Source organism: Larus michahellis, chromosome 7 (assembly GCF_964199755.1).
Source record: "Larus michahellis chromosome 7, bLarMic1.1, whole genome shotgun sequence".
NCBI classification, from domain to species: domain Eukaryota; kingdom Metazoa; phylum Chordata; class Aves; order Charadriiformes; family Laridae; genus Larus; species Larus michahellis.
Window position 1 is genome coordinate 3,554,839 of NC_133902.1, and position 15,415 is coordinate 3,570,253.

Consider the following 15,415-nt stretch of genomic DNA (forward strand, 5'->3'; position numbering starts at 1 on the left):
ACACACCGGTCAAGTCTCGTTAGCTCAACACCCACTAATGCCCAGGGTCTCGTCCCTCGCTGAGCATCGTACGCCCCTGCAAGGAAGCAGGGCGGTGACAGCACCAGGGCTTTCTTGGCCAATATAATGTCTGTTTATTGAAAGCCACACAGAACAGGACTTTTTTGGACCAATAGATGTGCAAATTACAATTAAAAGCTGAGAGCAAGGCCAAACAACGGGTGAAAGGCCTTCGCCTTGGCTCGGAGGACACCAGCCCCATAGCTATGGGACATCTGCAGGCTCGTCCGCCCTCTGCCCTGGGTGAAGGGTACAAGTCCCCCCAAAAACCAGCTTTCTGAAATGTGTCCGCTGTCAGGCTGAAGCAGAAGCAGGTGGTTTCCCTTTCATCCACCCACGAGAGCGTCAGGACCCGTGTCATGATTCTTTGGTGTCGGGATGGTGGTGGGAAGGGCAGGGCCTTGGCTTGCAATGGAAGATGTGCCAAGGATTTGGAGGGGGGGGCGGAACGGAGGGGGGTGATATCAGCTCCTGGCACTGGAGAAAACCTCTTCCCAAACAGCGCGAGGGACAAGCGGGGACGCCGGGAGCCGGGCTGGCGGCCGCGTCTCGTGCTCCGGCTCTCACCAGAGCAGCACAGGCAACGGGGGACCTCCGCCTGCCTAAACTCTTCCAAATGTGATCTGTGCTCCCATAAAATAAACAGTTTAGGGAAAGCGAAGCCCCAGGCACACACTTTGGCAGCTGATCACTCCCTAATTGCAGGAAGAGCAGTTGGGAGAGTTGTTTTGTTTGGTTTTTTTTTTGTTTTTTTTTTTTTTTCTTTGGGTTGGTTTCTGATGAGAAAACTGGGCTGGAGGATGAGAGTTGAAGCTTCTTTCCCCTCCCCCTCCCCCAGACAAAAATCCTGTTATCTTCTGCTTTGTATTAATGGAATTTAACTTATTTCAAGGAACAGGAAACACAAACAGCCTCTACAAAGTGTGAACCTCGAGCCGTCAGTGAAAGCCTGTTTGGTTTGATACGTCCCATTCTCTGCAAACTTTTCCTGGGCTTTTTTTTTTTTTTTTTTTTTGCTGTTTGGCAGCACCAGGGGCAGGTTGGAGGGCTGCAGCAGGATTTTGGTGGGCAGAAGTAAACTGGAGCTGATGCTTCTCAATCCACCCTGCCCAACGGTGTGTGGTTTCCCCCACGCCAAAGCTCCCCGGGCCCCAGTTGCCTCCTGATGAAGGGAAAGGGATGGAGATAATTAACAACAGCCCCTTCCATCTGTGAATAGGCAAAATGTCTAAAAACAAATTTCTTTTTCTCTAAAATTTGTGACGAGGGGGACAGAGAGGCAGCAGCCACGCTGTCGCGCCCCACCTTGGGGGTCACATCCAGTCTGTCTGCGGGGTCATCCATTGCAAGGACAAGACAAAGTGGTAACGAAACCAAAGGCAGAGGCTGAAATGAAGGATTTCAAGCAACCAAATGAAGGATTTCAACCAGCCAGCTCCCAGCTGGAGCCCCTTCCCATGCTCCCTCCATCCCCACGGGTCTCCTGTCCCTCACAGCCCCTTCCTCTTGCCTCCCATCTCTCAACCTCCCCGGCCCTTTCCTTTTTCCTCCTCTTCCTTTCAACTCACTCGTTTGGAACTGTTTTAAACATATTGGCAGCAAAGAGTCTGTTTTTATGAGCAGTTTGCTAGTGATTTCTCTTCCTATGGCCTCTTTCCCTTGGAGGCTGAGGACTGCAACGCAGTTCAAAGGTCCTTCTCCCAGTCAAACCAGAGCACATCAGCCTCCTTTCTCTCTAGTGGGGAGTTGTTCAAGTAAATCCAATAGTTACTTGGGTATTTTTAATATACTCAATCATAAAAATCCCTTTCCAAGAGTCTTTTTGGCCTTTTTTCCCCCCCGTGTTAGAATTTAAAGAAAACGTTGTTTATTTTATTGCAAACTGTTGTTTCTCTTCATGCAAACTTGCAGTTTCTTATTCCGGTCCCATTCTCTTCCAGGAGGTCATTTACGGAAGCAACGAGCCCAACATGTTGTTTTCTTTTAAATTCTTGATTGTTTTTCTGTTGGCACTTGTGCAAATTGCCTTTTCTGCAAATGCATGTTATTAATGGGGCGTCAGCTGCAGTTTCTTATTACGCTGGAGTAGAGTTTGTTGGAAATATTCCAGCACGTTTTCACTATAAGAAAATGTCGGTTTTTTGAGAGCAAAATGTATCGTAGGAAGGAGTATATAAATACATTTCATTCTGGGGAGGACGGGGATAGAAAAATAGAGTACTCCAACAGCAGGATATTTACTTTTTTTTTTTTTTTTTTTTTTTTGCAATAAGTTAAATAGAGTTATAATTATAGCAAAGCATTTTGATGGATCCCAAATGCTTATTTTTAGCATTTTGTTTAGCAGGAAATTAAAAACGAGTTGGGGGAAGAAAAAATCCCTGCTCTTGCCACACATAAACGGCGGTTCTCATACAGCGCAGAAGGCCGTCGCTTCACTGCGTATTTGAATCCGTGGCTCTGGACCATGACGAGGAGCTGGCTGTGCGGCATGCAAATGAAAGCGGCTCTTCTGCTTAATTATCCCTACTGGAGATACTTGTCAAGTTGCTTCTTCAGATAACAGTACTTCATTTTCCAAGAAGCTTGTCGCTTGTAAAGCTTTAATTGGGTCCTTTTACTGAATACCACAGAGACGCCGTGAAATTATGACACAGCAGGAATCGCGCAGCTGTAGACTGTGGGAAGCTGCAAGGGAAGAGCGGTTGCCTGAGGGAGCTCGGCCATGGGAAGGAGTAGGTGCACTTTTGGTCCATCCCAAAGTTTTTGTTTGGTTTAACCTTGCCGCTGGACCTTCTCTAGGGGTTGCCGTCGTAGGGCCCCATCACCAAATATCCACCAAGGGCAGCTGCTTCTCCAGCAGCCTGGGCGCGAGCACCCGCAGTTGGACCCAGATGGACTTCCCTTGAGTTCCTGGGTGATGGATCTGTGCCTTCCCCTTGGCCAGTGTTAGCGGGTCAAATTCATGTGGTTTGGACTGGAAACCAAAAAACACTGCAGATTTCTTTTCCCCTTTGAGCAAGTTATTGAAAGGAATTTAAATGTGCCTGGTTCCTTTTCGTATGCTGGTATTTTTCTTCTCAGCTTCCAAAACCAATGCAGCCTTCACGCTTCCCGCAGCGCCTGTGCCCATGAAAGAGCGGGCAGAAGCCAGTCCCTGCCTGCAGTTTTCACCCGAGCTGCCCGACCCTCCTCCCGCCGTGGTTTCCCGTCTCCTCTGCGCCAGCGCGAGCTGGAGGCACATCAGCCTTAGAAAGGGACTAATTAAAAGGACATCGCATTGCCAAAATGCTTAATGCAAAGAAAATTTATGTCCTTTATTTCCTTTCCTGAGAAAAATGCTCTAGGGTGGAATTAGGGGTATTTTGGGAGATGTTAAAAGTAAATTAATCCACCCAGCCCCACCCAGAGACTCTTCTCTGTTTCTTCTGTTCTCCGTTCTCTTCTTCTGCACTTTGTTTCTCCCCAAAGAGATGCTGTACCCAAAATAGTGGATTCCTTCCTTCACATGTGCATTATTTTGAATATTTGAATTATTTCAATATTAGGATGCTTAGGTGTGCTTAGAGCCGGACATGGATCTTCAAAGTCTGAGCACATCTCCCCAAAGCCACCACCAGCTCTCAGATAACTCAGTCTGTGTGACATACCCAGCAGAGGAGCCGAGGGCTGTGCTGTGAGTAGGACATCCGATGGCACGGTGACATCTCATCCCTTCACCACACCAGGGCTGTGTCCCTCCTGACCTGGGTTTGGGGTGATGTGCTGGCTTTTAGGCACCAAGGGCTGGGTGACGCTGCTCTCTAGTGGATGGCTTTTCATCAGACGGGTTGGAATGAAGGAGTTGAGGCTGGTGGAAAGGGTCTCGGCACTCATCCAGGGATAAAACTGACTTTTTCTTGTCATTTGTGTCAAAAGCTTTTAGAATTCAATAGGTGTCTGTGGAGACGTTACTCAGGTATGGAGTGATTTAGTGAAGAAATATAAATCAAAGGTGCTTGACTTTATCTCGCCATGATGGGAAGGGTTTATTGATCAAGATCTTGCTGATGCCAACAGTCCTTCCAGTATCACACCGTGGCCAAAGCTGCGAGACCCGGGTCGGGTCTCCTGGTGCGGGGGATGCTCTTGGGTGCACAGAAATTGCTCTTCCCATCAGCTATCCCATGCACTTCCCAAGCTCTGTGCCTGGAACAGGGGAGGAACAGGCCTGCGTAGCTTGGTGAGGAGCCAAAGAAAATTCAGTGGGATTTGGAAAGGAAAGACGTGTAAACAAAGAGCTATTCCTGGAGCAGCCCGTGCACTCGGGCACGCGGAGGAGATACTGCTGCAAGCGTCACGCCGGCAGCGACCAGCAGCGTGCAGCGCTGGGGATCCTGCTGCAAGAGGAAAACGTAGAGGAAAAATTTAGCATTTCCCTCCAGGTATGGTCTTCACAAGACGCTTAAAAAAATGCTGTGCTGGATGTGAGAAATAGCCCAGTGTTTGGTCTTGCAACGGCGATAGGAGATCCTGCCCAGGGATGTCAGGTGATGTGGTTCCCACAGAGCATTCCCGGCAGCCACAACTATTTTATAAATCGTAGAATCACGGAATGATTTGGTTTGGAAGGGACCTTAAAGATGTCTGGTTCTACCCCGCCTTGCCATGGGCAGGGACACCTCCTACTAGACCAGGTTGCTCAAATGGCCATAATAAAGTTTTGATGTCACGCATCAGGGCCAAAATTAGGAGCAGAAGCCCCCCGATGATGAGCTCCAGGCCCTTCCTACCCCCCCCCCTAAGTCAGATGGCACTCGCGGGAGGAGCGGGCTGGGGTCTCGATAGCAGGGGAAGGGAGTTCACGATGGGGATGGCTGGACTTTATGATGTGAAAACTGCAAAGCTTAGCAAAACTGGGAAGGCTTTTGGAACAAGAAGAGACCAAAATAACTAATCCACACTGGTGCTTTCCCTCTTAGCAGTAAAGACTTAGGAGTTTCTTACGTGTTTATTGGTAAGCTCTAAAGGGGCTTTAAAGTCACATATTTTTGTATTTATATATTTAAAAACCCTCTTTACCCTGAATCTCTCTTAAGAAGAGGCGTGAAATCTTTCCAAGCTATTCGTTTGTAAAGGCAGGGAAAAACAGACTTCAAACTACGCTGTTAATAATCCGCTAAACCTTTCTGTGGCCATAAACAACGAGCTAAACCAGCTAATGACTAATCACAGCACACACACGCGCCGGGGGGCTGACGAAGGAAGCTGCCGAACGAAGCGAAAGGTGAACATGGGCTGTGGTGGGCCAAACAGGCATTGCGTGTCTCCGAATTCTGGAGAATTTGGCAACTCCAGTTCTGAGCTGGGCTCTGTCTACATTATTTGGGGATTTCATCTTTCATGGTCTGATGCGTTGGGTTGGTTGCTTTTTTGAAACAAAAGAAAGGAAAAAAAAAAAAAAGGGAAAGTATTCAACCAGGCAGCATCACAAACCTGTTAAAAAGATATATTTTTTTTTTTTTAACTTAACTTGGGAAATAGAGTTTCCTTTCCTTGCCGCTGGCGTAAGTAGAAGCATTTTTGCTCTGGGACTGTAATGCCTCTCCCCAGTTTAAATAAAGAGCAGCTGCAAAACACACACACACACACAGAGGCACTTGCGTGTGTATTTTTAAATCCCCCCCCACAACCTCCTGGCACAGCCTTTGGACCAGCCAGTGCCTCTCGGGGGGGGGACAACAGGCTGCTCACGGGGGGGCAAACCACCAGCCCTGGCCATGAAGCGAAAGGGGCCTGTTTGGGTGAATCACGGAATTTCTACCATTGCGCTCCAGGGGGAAAAAAACCCAACCAAACCCACAGCCTATTTATTTATATATTAAATCCTAACATGGCTTTTGATGTTATCAGCCACAGCAGCGCCGTTGTCCGCTCCGGACCTCCCGCAAAGCCCTTGATCCGGGTGACATCCCGTGGCCGGAGCTCGGAGGTTGATTTGGGCTCTGTGTACGCCCTCCTCCCTTTTACGCGCGGGGAGTTGAGTCTGTCGGCGTCCGCGGGCGGCCCTCGGCTCACGCACTGAGAGAGACAAAGAAAGAGCAGTCTGTTCTCATCTTCCCTGTTTTTCTCATCCTTATTGTTATATATGCATTTAATATATAATATATATTATATGCAATGTGTAATATATAATATATAATATATATATTATATGCGATATGTAATATATAATAATATATAATATATATTGCATTAGATATACTATATAATTATATATACCTCGGTCACATTCCTCCTTTAAGCTAAACAATTATCTTTTCTTAGTGCTGTTCCTCCTTTGAGCCTGGGGGAGCTGCACAACTTAAGCTTTTGTCAGCGTTATTACCAACAGAGTACCCGCATTTCTCTGTATTCCTTCCCTCCATTTCCAAACTATCTATCCCAGCGTCTGACTGTCATCACTTGAAGCAGGAGTAGGGACTTGGAAAAAGCTATTTAATACTTGCCTTTGATACCGCCGGTAGTTCAGGCCGGGTCTTTTGTCTCAAGGCTTTACTATTTTTTTTTTCTGATGACTCGTTATGTTCAATAATTTTCTTTTTGCTGGTATTTTCATAAATAGTTTTCTGAGCAGCAATATGCAAATGTCGTACTGTAGTTCGTCGCTCCGTGGGGCTGTCCCTTCTCCGTTTTTCTTGATCCACCCCTTTGTCCTCCAAGGAAGTGGCTCAATAGCCCAGTTTTATACTTTATTGCATGGCACATCACTGTCTCGTGGCCCGGTTTGTGCGGCGCTTTAGAGAAATGTCGTGAGTTTAAACCAAGAGGAAATCCCTTTCTTTTAATTCTCTTTGATCTAAACATCAATATTCTTGTTCACGGGAACATTTTTCTGATCTGATTCAATGCTAGATGCAAAACAGCTTTCAGTTCAGCGTGAGCGTATATAAATCAGCGTCCTGCCAAAGCACGATTTAGTGCACGGCTGTACACCCGATCCTATCATGACAGTGGTCAAAACCCCGTAGACTTTTTCCAGCTGGGAGAAAAAAAATCTGTGTCTTCCCCTATGGAATATCCTCATAAAATGTGAGGACGAAACCAAGTGGGCGTAACTGATCCTCCACTGAAGCTCGCAGGGATTTGGTCAATGGTAAGCTCTTCCCGCAGAGATTTGGGGCCCTTCTGTGGCAAACTTCATGGCAGGGATAAAAGTTTGTTACGGCTGTTTGTTAACGTAATATTCCCCCCTTATTTCCACGAGATGGTCGAGAATATCCACAGAACTATTTTTATTAAACCCTGTTTGGGGTGGGTGGTTTGTTTCCCGAGGGACAGATTGTGCGTAGGCTGCTGCAGAAGAGCAGAACCGGGGGATGCTCTGCCCCAGGGATTCGGGAGATTTCCTCTGCCTTTGATACGGACCGCAGCTCGTCAGGGTGAAAAGGCTATTTGTACAAGATAATCAATCCGTTTCAGTAGGTATCAGCTAAATCCCGGGGCAAGGGGAAAAAGGATAGAGCCCTAGGGAGAAATTCTCTTTTGCTTGCTGGCACAAACCGTATGGGTGCTCCAAGGGAAAAAAAAAAACCAAACGTGAAGCAATATTGAAAGCAGCTCAAAACAACAACAAAAAGAGCTGCCCTGAAGTTATCCCCATTCTCCCATTGTTATCTTGGTTTTGCTAAATTAAAGCCACACTAGAAGTCCCAGGAGACGTTCCATGAAGGCAGGCGGGCAGCATCGCTCCATGCAGGGGGTGTCCGTGCTGGATAAAACAAAGCTCACTCCCTGAATGCTTATTTTAGTCATGCTTTTAGATGGTTATCGCTTATTTGCAGGGATACTACCTGCTTTATTTGACAGTGAGTAACCAGCTTTGGGCTCCCAGACAGCAAACCAGGAGTAATTTAGGTTTGGGGGGTTGTTTTTTTTCAGTTGAGGTGGGAAGAGCTTGTTCCCAAAGCATCGCCCTGGCCCAGCCTCGCTACACCTCGCTCGCCGGGGCTGCTTCCAAAAAATGATGCGGCGGTACACATGGGAGAGAAGAAGCTGCCAACATAAGAACATCCTTTTTTTTTTTTTATAAGAATAAACGTACTATTTCATCAGTTTCTTGCCCAGCGTTGCCAAAAAAAATCACCGGTAGAGAGAGCCGCGTCACGTTAACAGCTGTCTTTCCGCCCACGTACAGGTTAAATGAGACTTTGGGAAGGGATAAGTATAGATCTTGCTAAATTACTGCGGGGGGGTTGTGGGGTGTGAGGTTCCAGCTAACCCAGCAAACCACCAGCTGTCGCTACCAGAAGCGCCCCCGCAGCAGTGAGACGGGTCCCCGAGGCACAGGAGAGTTTAGGGAGAGTCCAGATGTGTTAAACACCAGGATATTAGTCACCGACCCACTGGAGCTCGGCGCCGATCATTTAATAATAGTTTTTACATCGTATGATCCGTCTTGCTGTACGAGAAAAAAAAACAAAACAACACAACCACCAAAACCAACAATAACAAAAAAACCCCATCATATTAAACAAAGAAAAAAAAACATCAGCAGTTTTGTAACTTTTTTAAGAGCCCTCTTGTGCTCCGGCTACCGAGGTGTGCTCAAGGACTGAGCCCCCCCACCTAGGTCAGTTATTTCTACCAGAGCTTCCAAAGCTGATTGCTTCTGGAAATTTTGAGCTAGTTTCTTACGTTAAATTAGCTGTAAGACTAACCTCACACTGTTAAAGCGAGGGCTCAACGACGCTTAGATTCACCCTGGCCATTTTGATTTAAAAACCCACATCCCTGGGGAAGAGCAGCTCAGCATCTTACCGCAGGGGATTTGCATCAATTCATTGACATATAACTTCTCTCTGGCTGGTTTGAGGCAGGGTCGCTCGTCGCCTGCGGCTGCACCTGTCTGAAAAACAAAGACCAAGTTATTAATTGCCGTGGCTTAGACCGAGCAGCCTGGGGCTACCAGAGTGAGCCCTCTTGCAGCCCAAGCTTGCTGCCCATGGCAGGGGAAGGGGATGAGGGACCAAGCCCAAGCTCTGACTCTTCCCCCAGCCCCTTTGCACGGCCCAGCTCCCAGCCGGGAAGAAATTCAATAACCGGTAGCATTCTCCATCACGCTCCTCTCCGCTCTGCAGCGCAGGTTTGGTAACACATGTAGCGTTAAGGTGACATTAGAGGGGGTGTAGCAGACGCATCCCGGCTTCACCACGTCTTGCGGCTGAGAGGAGCCCAGATGGGAAAGTGCTAATTGCACCAAAATTAAAAGAAAGATTAAAATTATAGAAATTATCCGGCTAAGCAGCCTGCGTGAATAATCTTTGCCAGGGCAAACCAGCAACTGAAACGTGCATAAAAATAATAAACGGTCGCAGCAGGTCTCGTTAGCCTGTCCTCCCGCCCCAACCCGCCCGTCGGCTGATGTGTGCAATAAGTCACTTAATGAGCCAAAAAAAAAAAAAAAAAAGGTTTCCCATCAAATTTGTGTGCCCTTGAAACGGCCTAAATCACGGGTTCAGAGCCTGCCATGGATGATTATAGGCTTGGGCTCCTGTTACTCGCTAAAGCCTCAGCCCATAGTAAAACCCCTTAGTGACGGGCGGCTCATCCATCGGGCTGGTTTGGTTTCTTCCCTTCAGACCCCACCTCTCTTGCTAGGATGCTCGAAGCAAGTGCAGAGACTTGGAGCACGCAGCCGTGCTCACGGTTCCCACTGGATTGCCTGTGCCCGCGTGGGGATGCTGGGGTTTAACCGCCGAAAAAAAAAAATCCCACTCGGCGGCGTAGGACCCTGCAGGGCAGAGCTCTGCGCTGGGGCTTCAGTTTGGATCAGCGAAAACTGTTCCTGAAAAGCCGGAGGAACGACCCTCTTGGATTTCTTCCGAGCTGGAGAAGCGAAACCACATATTAAATTGATAATACACCCATAAAAGCCCCGCGTGCTGCCGCTGCGCTCTGGTTTTCCTGCTCCTGGTGCCGTATGAAGAAGGAGGTGGCTTTGCCTCCGGCTGGTTTGGTTTCGCTCCTGTAGATCTTGCCCCTCCTCGGAATCTTACCTAACCATGCTGGATATGTCCCTTTTCTGCTGATTTCTATTCTTGAGACTGCATTATGGATTTTTTTTCTTCCCCCGACCACTGGACGAGACGTTTCTCGTGAGCTGGCACAGCCGCCTAGGTAGGGCTACGTGTCAGGTTAAGAAACAGGTGATAGTTCTGCAAGACATCCCAGGTGTTTGCCGGTCTCCCCATCTCCCATGGCTTCCGATGGAGGTCCCCCGGGTTTGCTGTGCAGTGATGAGCTGCTGCACAAACCCACGTTTTTTAAGGACGAGAAATTAATTCGCGCAGCTGCCAAATGGTCTCGTGCCATTCAAGCAGGTTTGTTTTTGGTTTTTTTTTTGGGAAGACTCGCTGCCTACCCCAGATCCTGCAACGCCCTTCCTGGTCTCTCCCCTCCCGCCTGACTCGAGTCTGCTCCAGCCCACGGCAATGTCCCCCCTGGCAGCAGCCACCGCAGCCGGGACAAGCTCCTCTCTTCCAACATCAAATCCCGGAATAACACACACAGAGCAGCTGAGCACTTTCTGGGGCATGAAGAGAGGGGGGAATTGGTTTCCTTAAGGACACCTGAACATTGCACAACCTCGTTTAGGCGAAATTCGGTCATTTTGCTCGCAGCGCACCAGGCGGGTGCTTTTCTATTAGAGCAGGAGGGTTGCGCTGGGCCACGTGAGCCCGTCAAGGGCTCAGGCAACCACAAAGAAAAAAAAACAAAACAAATTTAGTTCTTTCCTATGGCGTGTTCCCTGAAAACAAATAGTTCCTGTGAAACAACTGCAATCCGAGAGCCAGCTGATGATCAAGGCCATTCGCACAGTTGTTGCATCCAGCTGTGATTTCGGTACCTGCTCAAGCCGAGGAGGATCTGCAGAATTACCTCCCTTTCTGCCACGGCGCCGTATCAGAAAGCCACGGCTTAAGTGCAGATTGAAACTGGGAAGAGAGTTTGTTTTCCTAGTGTTTAGCCAAGCCTCTAGATGGAAGTTGACTTTAATCCCAGCGCTTATCTGCGTCCATTTCTTCCCTGTAATAAGATCTTCAAAGGAGGAGCAAGAACAAAGTACTGCTAAACAGGCCACGGAGTGTAATGTAGCATCACCAAGGGAGCTCTAAAAGAGCTCTTTCACCCCTCCCAGCCCCCCCATCGCAACCTGGTCAGGTTTTGTGAGATGTTTCTGGTCTAAAACCAGTACACCAGGAGTTTGCCTGCTCTCACCCCAGCTTGGCTGGGTCATAGCCAGGTCTCCGTAGCCAACCTTTGGCCATGGGCACCCAGTACCTGGCTTTTGTGCCGTTCAAGAGAACAGAAGAGTAGCTCTGCATTTGGAGACTCTCTTGTTAACTGGGACACAACCTGGGGGGAAAAAAAAGCTCTCTTTTTTCCCCTTGCTTGAAATAATAGTCTCTGGGCAGCTTGGAAAAAACATGCCCAGAGGAGGCAGCAGAGCAGCGTCTTGGCCCCAAGTCCTCCACCGCGTCACATTATCTGGCCAACAGGTCAACCCCAAGTGCGAATGCAGTTGCTTTGTCAACCGGTGGGTGTGTGTGATGGCAGGCTGGACATCAGAGCGGCCCTGCCACAGCTTGTCCTGTATCTGCTGCTAAAACCAAGAGAAGTCCCGTTAAGCTAGCGGCCTTGCTGACTGCATCAGCTGCATTGCCCCACCAAGCACGGCGGCCTCCTGCCCCAAAGTCCAGTGGGGAGCTCACAACACCTTGCAAGGTTGCCCGTGCATTATTTATGAATTAAAGCTCAAAGCTCAGTGCAATTTACAACTCTCTAGTTGAGTTACTTCTATAACTCCTCAGGGGAAAAGCCCAACGTGTCCCAGCTGCCTGCTCCCACCCCCAGGTCACAAACAGCTCACAGCTTGGGGCACACGCGCCGGGACCAGCCGTAAAAACATCTGCCTGTGCTGTGCAAGATGAATTTCAAACAAGGTGCGATGGCCGCGGAGCAGACGCACTTGAGCATCCGTGCCGCAGAGGTGGTGGGCATTGATCGGCGGCGGGCATTGCTCAGCGGCTGAGAAGAGCAGTGTTAGTGCTGGTTTGGGTTTTTTAGCTAGAAAAACCGACAGGTGCTGGGCAGGACCCTCCCCCGGCTCAGGCTGTCGTGGAAGGCAAAAGCATTTCTGCAGCTGGCTGGTTGGGCGTGAGGCTAACGCCGGTGCCACCACAGCAGGTGAGACACGTGTGCTCACCAAGTTGACATGAGCGATTAGCATGCACGAGGCTCCTTCCACCTCCTAATTAACTCAGAATAATTCATTAGCAAAAAGTCCTCAGCAGTGCTAGTCTGCCGACAGGTCCTCATTGTAGATGTGTTCTTTGATTCGCTTTAGAAGATAAATTGACCCGCGAAACGCCAGTCTCGCTCATGCTAATGAGTCTCTGTAGGGCCATTGTGAGAATTAATTTATTTATCTGAGGATTTCTCCATAGTCCTCATCTCCTCGGCAGCTGGAATGAAGAGACATAATAGGTCTAACACTGGAAATACTAGATCAAACTACCCGGCCCTGCAGGTGTCTAATCCTACATTTGCTGGCTTGGACTAAAGTCATTCTGGTTTGGGGTCTCGGTGTCCCACCTGTACAGCCGAGAGGACAAACACGTGCCCTCCTGCTCAAACAGAGCTTCATAAGCAGCAGTGGGAGAAGTTACACCAGCAATTCCTGTCCAGCTAATGAAGGGCTTCCTCACCCTTTTTTTCCACCCTTAAAAGCAGCAGGATAGCCTCTTTATGCCAGGGTTTTGCAGTGGCTGTATAAAAGAAGTCTGTGCTCCTTCTGAATTATGTTTTTTTGAATATGGCCTCCTTGTTTCTGGCCATCTTCTATCAATAAACAGCCTTGAATGTCTCTCTGTCGTCCCGTTCCCCCCCCCCTCCCCCAGCTGCACAGACACACTCCTGGCCTCTACAGAAGAGATGGTTAGCCCCAGTCGAACATCCTACCTAAATAACTCATGTCCTTTCCCCCTCCAAGAACAGCTGGGGAGCCCAAAGTGAAGCCACCAAGCAGAGACGTCCCCCCACATTAACGTCCCTCTCCTTTTCTCCCCCTGCAGCTTGAAAGCTGTCCTGATGGGGAAGCCTCAGGACAACACAGTGGACTTGTCGGGCATCCCACTGACGCTGAAAGACTTGGACCGTGTCACGTCCTACCTCCAGCACAGCTCGGAGCACATCGACACGGTGGAGCTGTGCTTCACGGAGCTGACGGACGACATGCTGCTGCAGCTGCTGCCGGTGCTCTGCGTGCTGCCCCACCTCACCACCCTCTCCCTCAACGGCAACCGGCTCACCAAAGCCATCCTACGGGACCTCACCGAAACCCTGAAGGACCCCAAGAAGTTCCCCAGCGTCACCTGGATCGACCTTGGCAACAACGTGGACATCTTCTCCTTGCCACAACCCTTCTTGGTCAGCCTGAAGAGACGATGCCCAAAGCAAGGCAACTTGCCAACCATTCTGGAGTTCGGCGAGGGTCAGGTAAGCGATTTGGAGAGCCAAGATGGCCTGGCCGAGAGCCAGGAGGACCTGCGAGCTGGACCAGGCAAGACGGACAACATGGGCTTGCAGCAGACGGACAGAACAGTCGAGGCCGGGGAGCTCCCCAACTCGGAGCAAGGTGCTGCGGCACCGCAGACATGATGTCCGGCTCCGTGGATCTTGGGTGGGCACGTTGAGCAAGGATGACTTAAAATTGAGACCTCAGTGTTGGAGGTGCTGGAGGGTCAGTCCACACGGTGGGATGCTTCGGGGGTCTGGACTGCTGCCTTCCTCCCCTGCGATGAATGTCAACTTGCTTCTTTTCAAAGAACACGTAAAGGTGATTGTGTTGAATACGTGTATTTTATAAAAGCTGGCCGGGTATTTTTAAACGTTAGTGGTGTGCTATGCTTTTTTAACCTCTCAAAAAAGCATCTCCAAGGTGGTGTAACATGGGGCCCTTAGAAGAGCACAAAAGGGGAGAAGGAAGGTGCCCAGGCTTTGCGGGGAAGGGCTCCCTTTCCTTAGCGCTGGATCCAGCCTGACCCCAGCTGCTCTCCCAGGCGCGATGGACAGACAGCGGTCACCCCAAAGAGGGCTGCCGGCCAGATAAACCTTAAATCCTTTCCAACCCTGGCTTCAGGAGCGGCTGATGAATAGCGTGTCTGCTGAGAGACAACGAAAGTCTCACCACGCGCTAACCAGGGGTGTTTTCTCTTAATATTGTGAGCCAGCCGCGAGGGAGAGCTTTGCTTTCCTGGCGCGGAGCTAAATCCCAGCCCGCTGCGTGCCTGGGTGCTGCTCTCGCCCTCCAGCCTTACGGGAACGGGGCTGGCACTTGTGCCTGCCCAGTATTTATTCAGATGTAAAATCCCGTTTCCCACCCGCCCTGCCGCTGTCATAACCCCGGCGCTTTAAACCGCGCTACCTGGAGCTTGCACCAGCAGCGCTGAGAGTATTTGATCCGTTTTGGGGCGCAACCCGCAAAATCCGGCGCCGGGGCTCAGCTCAGGTTCGTTCCTGTTGCTGATAAAAGAGACCACAGTAGTGAAGATTTATAAAAGAAAAAAATAACGCTGGGGTTCATCCCTGTGTCACCGCCACCGAGGGCTGGGTGGACACGGCCGGCTGGAGACTTAAAGCCTCCGAAAGGCTGTTGGGTCTCTTGGCTGCGTCCGTTGCCCCCTGGACCAGAAGTGCTTTGTTTCTAAAAATGTCATTTTGTTGGTTTGTTTGTTTGTTTTTTGGTTTTTTTTTTTTCCTAAGAGACATGGTTTTGATTTTATCTTCTTTTTGATGGAAAATGGCTCACCCCAGAGCAGCAGCGCTGGAATGGGCCCTTTTGAACCAGAATTTCCTTTGATCCTAAATGTGGGAGGGGGGGGAGAACAAGAAAGTGTGAAAAACCTCCTCTCCCTTACATTCAAAGGACCAAACACGACTCCCTTTGCTAAGGGGGAGCCCCTTTCTACCTGTTCAAAGCCCCATCCCCGACCGGCTTTACAGCACGGTTTTCCCAGCTCGCAGCTTTACTCCGGTTTTGCTGCTTCTGGGCGCAAACGCCGCCGGGCTTTTTTGGTCGTCTCTTTGGCTCTGTTCATTTAACATCACCGCACCGGGAAGCTTTTTCCAGAGGGGCTTCACGCCGTGGGTTGTTGTTTCTCCTCCGTACGCAAGTAGATAACTTAGAAGAAACTCTGCTACTCGTTTTAATACATTTGGCAATGTTCAGTATGATTTGCATGTATCCAAGCCTTTTTCCTTTTTTCTTTTTTTTTTTTTTTGAATTTTAATGCTAACTCTTTCCAACAGGCAT

At 49.3% G+C, this 15,415-nt stretch overlaps 1 protein-coding gene across 1 annotated transcript in view; it reads left to right on the plus strand.

The window, feature by feature from the left end:
* The window catches only part of LRRC75A (leucine rich repeat containing 75A), a 91,747-nt gene extending 77,756 nt beyond the window's left edge, over positions 1-13,991 (plus strand). The window contains exon 4 of the mRNA XM_074596341.1: positions 13,176-13,991. Coding sequence (XP_074452442.1) covers positions 13,176-13,761 — 586 coding nt within the window. The 3' untranslated portion in view covers positions 13,762-13,991. The remainder of the gene's footprint in view (positions 1-13,175) is intronic.
* Positions 13,992-15,415: the final 1,424 nt, after the last annotated feature.